The sequence below is a fragment of the Bison bison genome, unplaced genomic scaffold (genome assembly GCF_000754665.1).
Source record: "Bison bison bison isolate TAMUID 2011002044 unplaced genomic scaffold, Bison_UMD1.0 scf7180017864256, whole genome shotgun sequence".
Taxonomy (NCBI): Eukaryota; Metazoa; Chordata; class Mammalia; order Artiodactyla; family Bovidae; genus Bison; species Bison bison.
The window spans coordinates 215,443-221,662 of NW_011494828.1; the positions used below are offsets into that span (position 1 = coordinate 215,443).

Genomic DNA, 6,220 nt, shown 5'->3' on the forward strand with positions numbered 1-6,220 from the left:
GGGCCACAGGGGGGCTTGGTGGCCCCAGCAGAAGCCTGTGTATTGGGAGGAGGCGGTGAGGAGGAGGTCCCCCAGCCCAGGCCCACAGTGGGAGGGGCTGATACTGGGCTGAGGTTGAGAGATGGGGGTAGGGGGCACAAAGTGTCTGTTCCAGAGGGGCCAAGTAGCCAGGCCTTACCCAGGGCAGAAGCCCACAGGGCGGGCTGGGGGACACTCTGGATGCAGAGCTGTGCCACTCTCCCTTTGCCCCTCTGGTGAGGGAGAGGAAGGTTCTGGGCTGGGCCAAGCAGCTACCCTGTCCTGCCCCATCCCATCCTCGGCCAGTCAGAACGGCTTTGACGTCTGCTTGAAGATGAAGCCTCGATACGCGAGTGTCTTCATGATGTTGGCAATGTTCTTGCAGTCATCTAAAAGGAGGGAGAGGAGACAGTTAGGTGGGCCCCAGATCCTTCCCCTGTGGGCCCACAAGTGCTCCTAAATGGGTGTCGGAAGAAGGATCAGATTCAGGAGCCAAAGGCTCTAAACCAGGGGGGTCCTATACCCAGGTGGCAGCATCTCCAGCTTCAGGTTGGGTCGGCAGGAAGCCTGGTCTCAGGGCCTCTCAGTCCCATAATTCATGCTGGAAATTGGCCGGCATGTCCCGCCCGGCCCCAGTGGTGATGTATGGGCGCCGTCGCAGTAAGAAAAAGGCAGAGTAAATGTGTAATTTCTCCCTTGACGGCCCCCGGCCGCTGGGCGATCCTTCTTGTTGCCGCCGCGTAGGGACGGCCCGTCCGCCACACTCCGTCTTCCCGCCACCCGCCTTGATGTCTCCATTTCATTACTGTGCGGCCATTCATCACACCCACGGCCAGGGTGACTTTGCCGGCACTTCCGTGTGTGTGGGAGATGTGGCTCAGGACATAATCACTGGTGACAAGGCACAAGCCTTGGCACTTCAGTTGGGGCCCCAGGCTCACATGCTCCAGCAGCAGCTGCCTGGGTGCCTGGTTCTGTGCAGCCCCAGCCAGAAGAGAAAGGCCAGGTCTGTGGTCCTCTCATGCCCTGGCCAGCAGCCTTCTACCAGACATGCCCATGGAGCTCAGCCCAAGCTTGCTCTCCTTCCCAGGCAGGCTTCAGACCCTCACTCTGGCAGTATCTCAGATTAAAGACATCTGCGCCTGCCAGATGCTGGCAGCAGTCTTCGGTATTGATTCCTATGAGAAACTCCATGGTGAAAGCCATCCCAGACCCCAGACGCAGGTAGCCACAGGCACAGGTACCTCAGTGTCATGGTCATGGACCAGGACTCCCTTCACCACCCCCCTCGCACATCCCATAGGTGGCTCCTATACCACAACCGGGCCCTCAGCTGCCACAGCCCTTACCAGATCGATGCTAGGACTGCAGAAGTATTGTACATCGATGTCATAATCAGGTGTGGGGGGTGGTAAGGTCAAGGTGAGGTCAGGAGGCCCTGCATAGGTCAAGGACCAACCCCTTCCAGTGAGCTCCTAGCCTCTCCTTGCCAGGATCTTAGACTAGGAAAGGGGACCGGCCAGAGCGAGGATGCCTGTGGGAGCGGGGCAAGTCCGGTCACCAAGCCTCATGCCATCAGCTGGACCCCAGCTCTGCAGACCCTGCACGGAGCAGACAAGTCACACATAGTCCTGTTTCTCAGAGCTCAAAATGAAGGTAGCCAGCTGGGGTGGATGTGGGCACAGACATGAGACCCCAGGCATTTGGGAAGCCGTGAAGGCTGGTCTGAGGCAGAACAGTGCGAAGACAGATGGGTGGGTAGTGGCGGCCATGGCAACTCCAGACGTGACCCATCCTTGCGGTTTATGGGCCGGACACGCACCCCGCTCAGCTGCCGCCCCGTCATTTGTCTCCCTTAGTGTACGCCTAGGCTGTGGGGGTAGAGGGTGGAGGGAGGGGGCTGCGACAGGAGGAGCCAGGCAGTCGAAGGGGAATGGGGCAGGAACGGCTGTGCAGGAGGGGTGGGTGTGGGAGCAGGACAGAAGGGCCTTAACGACAGGGTCGAGGAGCTGTGATGGTACTGTTGATAGGATGATTTTCTTCCCAAGTAAATCTGGCCTTGTCAGGGCACCTCCAGTCCTTCCTGTCTCTGACACTCTGGGGACCACGGCCACTGTGCATATTAAGAATAAGTCCCCTCGTTATCTGCAATTACCCAGCGGCCACACACCTCATTTCTTCCAGCAGAAAAGAAAATTAGTTTTCTATTGACTTCATCTGGCTCCTCCCTCGTTGCTGGACAAATCGCTCAATCTGCCTCCCCTGGCCCAAGTGAAGGTACCCAGCCCCTCCCCCCAGGTCACCAGCCATCCAGTGGGCGAGCGCTGACCTCCCACCTGTGCCTGGTCTGGGGCTGGGTGAAGGTCCACGCACCCTAGTCTCAGCCCTGACCTCTCCTCACTCTACACCCTGGAGGGGTTCATCCACATCCTGAGCTCCAGCTACTTCTGGAAACTGCCTCCTGAGCTCCAGACCACAGATGCAGATACCCCAGGGACATCTCCTCCTAGATTCACACACAAACTCAAAACGGCCAGCAGTGAGCTCGTTTCCTCCCCCCCGCTCCTTCACTCTCCCGTGTTCTCCACCACAGTGAATGGCACCCCAAAATGTCCCAGAAGAAGCCCGATTCAAGCCTGGCCTCCTGCCTTCTCCCCCAGTCCAATCAAGCATGAACTGAAGGCTTTGTCGTCGTCCTGTCTCCTCTTCTTCCCTTCACTCTGGCACCACCTCCCAGTCCAGAGCCCAGCATCTGCTCTTCCAACAGCAGCTTCTCTTTCTCCCCTTTTAATCCATTCTCTCACAGCCAAAGTGATCTTTTTCACACAAATCTGATCACGTTCTTTTCTCCTTAAATCTCTTCAGTGGCTTCCCTGCCCTCAAGTCTGCACACTCATTACGACTTCAAGGTTAAAGGGATCCTGCAAAACCGGATCCCTGCTATCTCTGGTCTCACCCCTGCCACTCTCTACCCTCAACCCCCGGATTCCAGCCTCAAGGGGCCACTTACTGTTTTCTGAAAATGACAAAGTAGGTTTTGGAGTCAGATAGACCTGTTTCTAGTCTTAACTTCGCCCGTTGGCTGTTGCCCTGCGGCAACTGCCAAGTTTCCCCAAACTTCAGGTTCACCGGGGTTATGATAAGAGGTGCCACCTGAGTGTTATGTGAGGAATGAGCGAGTGAAACCGCCACATGCCTGCACGTGCTTTATGTTTGGAGTATCTCCTCTCTTCTTGACGGGTAGGTAAGGATGCTAGTTTTCAGGATGGTCCAGTGGTGAGAAGGTGTGTACTGTACAATCTGTGGTATAGGTGACATAGGGGCCAGCACACTTGGCAAAACCACTTATCACTCATGGCACAAACTCTGACTACTGACTTCATCCACCAGGGGTTCCAGAGTCTAACTTGTTGCAGCTGGTCTATCATAATGAAGAGAGGCCCAGACTGGGCTCATTCAGCAGGTCAGTACTACTGCAGTTTTGGGCTTCCACCCCTGGAAGCTGACCTAAGAGTCAGTACTCCACTGATCAGCACAGACACAAATCTGGGCTTTTAATAGTAAGTCAGATAGAGCTCCCGGTGAGCCTGATAACAACATGGCCTCCCAGGAAGTCCTCGGCTTGAAGCCCTGGGTCAGCAGTCCCATCTTGTGGCCCATCACTGAGCAACTGGGAACAGCCTGAGGCTGTTCTGGGGGGTCAAGAGCAGGGAGCCTTGTGCCCACAGCAGAGGCCTCTAAGAGTAGGTCTTCCTCACCTCCAAATTCTAGAAGACTAACCTGTTTTTATGTTCCTACAGGATCATCAACTTTTGACAAGACTGCCCTCATCTTTTGGGGGGCATTAATATTTTTAATGTTGGCATTAATTCTTAATGTTTTTATATTGCCAAGGCTGTAATGGGGGTGGGGGCTAGTTGCCTACATCCCGCAAAGGTGAGTGGGGTCAGCAGTTAAGAGGATGAGCTTGCTGGCTGGGCCCAAGGGTAGTCAAACACCTGCTTGGCAAGGTAGCTGCTAGTGGAGGGCGGCTCAGACCGCTCAGGACAGCCTGTGAGAATTTACACAGGGCAGCCCCCTGCGGCTGACACGCTCCAGCTGGTGCCCTTGTCTGGGACCTGAAAGAGGACAGGATGCGGAGCCTAGGCCAGGCCACCCTCAGGAGGGAAGGGGCCCCAGGAAGCTCTTGGAGGGCCATCTATTCATACACTCACTCATTCAGCAAATACACTGACACCTCCTGGGTGCCAGGTGCACAGGCCCATGCTGGGCCACAGCCTGCAGACCCTGCAGCTCCCTGCCCTCGAGGAGCTTCAGAGACTGCAGCTACAAGTGGTGCAGCGTGAACGATGCTGTGAGAAAAGCAGGCACAAAGGATCAGGAGAGGATTCCTGGGAGGAGTAAATAAAAAATGCAGAGGAGGCTAGCCAGCAAGGCGGGGAGGTGTTCTCAGCATAGTGAACAGCACAGGCACACTTTCATATGGGAAATGTGGAGTGTCCCCCCAAATTTAAGATGAGCAGATGGTGGGTGGAGGTGATGTAGAGGAGACAGGGGAGTGGCGAGGTCAGCACTGGCTGGCCAGAGGAACTCCTGCAGAGCCCCAGATGCCAAACTAAGGAGCTTTAATTTCTTCATTCTGGGAATGATGGTGAATACACATGTTTGAGGAGCATGATAGGCTCCAATCTGAGTTTCAGAATTATCTTTTGAGGACTGGAGGGGTTAACTCAGAAGGCAGAGATGCCAGCTAGCAGACTGTACTATGTATTTCTGGTCCAGGTCAGAAATACTGGCCCAGAACAGGCCAGTGATGGTGGAGATGAAGGTGGAGAGATAATGGTCATGTGGAGAAGCGGATGGAGGCAAGAGATTTTCAGGAAATAGAATGAGCAAGACCTAATGAACTATCATATATTTTCATCTAATACTCTGTTTATAAAAACTTTGACTTTTTAGTCTGCCTGGAATTTATTTTTGTATGTGGTGAGTAGAAGATCTAATTTGCTTTTTCCCCTAGTGGATAGCCAGCTGTCTTGTCACCACTGACTGAACTGTCCACACCTGCCCCACACTTTTGAATGATCCCCCATCACTGTAAATATATACAATTTCCATACGTGGATCTGTCAGACCAGGAAAGAGAACGAACGTGAAATGACCAAAGAGGCAAATCATCCTGAGAGGACACCTGGAGCAGAACGGTGACAAGCTGCTGACCTGAGGAGGCTGTGAGGCCTAAAGGACCTCAGACACAACCTGAGGTCCCCTGCCTAAAATGCTCGGCATGGCAACACACTGTATAGTGATCTCCTGGAGCCAGCGAGGAACGGGGCTGGAGCACACAAAGCAGGGACCCACGAGATGACCACGAGAGAACAGTGCGAGAAGCAGGAACCATGACAAGGAAGATGGCAAGAACCTGGCGCACATCAACATTCTAGAACCTCATCCCGTCTCCGCCTCCTTCTGCTAGGATGTCTTGGCCGCAGCATGCCTGAGCACAAAGGGTCAGAGGGACTGCCAGAGCAAATTCGCTCCCAGCCCCACGTGGAACACACTTACTCTAAGAAGTTATTCGCTGTTTATCTGAAACCCTAATTTAACTGGCATCCTATGTTTTTATTGCTAAATCGGCTACTCAGTGCTGGGGGCAGCATCTCAAGCTATGGCTGGGCGCAGTTCAGGGCACAGCAGCAAATGGGAGCTCAGAAGACAGGAGGCCAAGGCAGGGAATCAGGACTAAGCCAGCAGAGGGCCCCTGTGTATCCCTAGATTCTGGATTCGAATCCAAACTCCATCACTGGACAACTGTGTGAACACGAGCAGATTACTGTACTTTATTTAACCTGTGTTTCAGATTCTTCTCTAAAATGGGAATAATAATAATTATAGCAACTACTTCCCTCAAAGGGTTGTTAAAAAGATGAAATGAGTTTTTATTTGTGAAGTGCTTAAAACAGTGGCTGGGTTAGTTATTAGTAGTAGTATTGGTAGTGTTATTCCAATAGTATCCAATGATAATATTGTTATTCCAACAGAAATACTCTGCTACCCCCCAACTCCCATTCCTTGTCCCAGACGCAGCCCACACAGTCCCCTGGACCCACAGACAGGGTGACCTTGGCCCTCTGGACACCCCAGACACAGATTCCCTTCTCCCCACCAGCAGGGCTCCTGCAGCTCCCTCCCCTCCCCCCAG

The 6,220-nt window shown here is 53.8% G+C and overlaps 1 protein-coding gene across 7 annotated transcripts in view; it reads right to left on the minus strand.

Moving 5' to 3' along the window:
* Nucleotides 1-6: 6 nt before the first annotated feature.
* ERI3 (ERI1 exoribonuclease family member 3) overlaps nt 7-6,220 on the minus strand; it is a 131,249-nt gene continuing 125,035 nt past the window's right edge. For all 7 annotated transcript variants that reach the window (XM_010847806.1, XM_010847812.1, XM_010847805.1 and 4 more), the window contains one exon: nt 7-407. In XM_010847806.1, the coding sequence (XP_010846108.1) occupies nt 325-407 (83 nt within the window). In that variant the 3' untranslated portion in view covers nt 7-324. The remainder of the gene's footprint in view (nt 408-6,220) is intronic.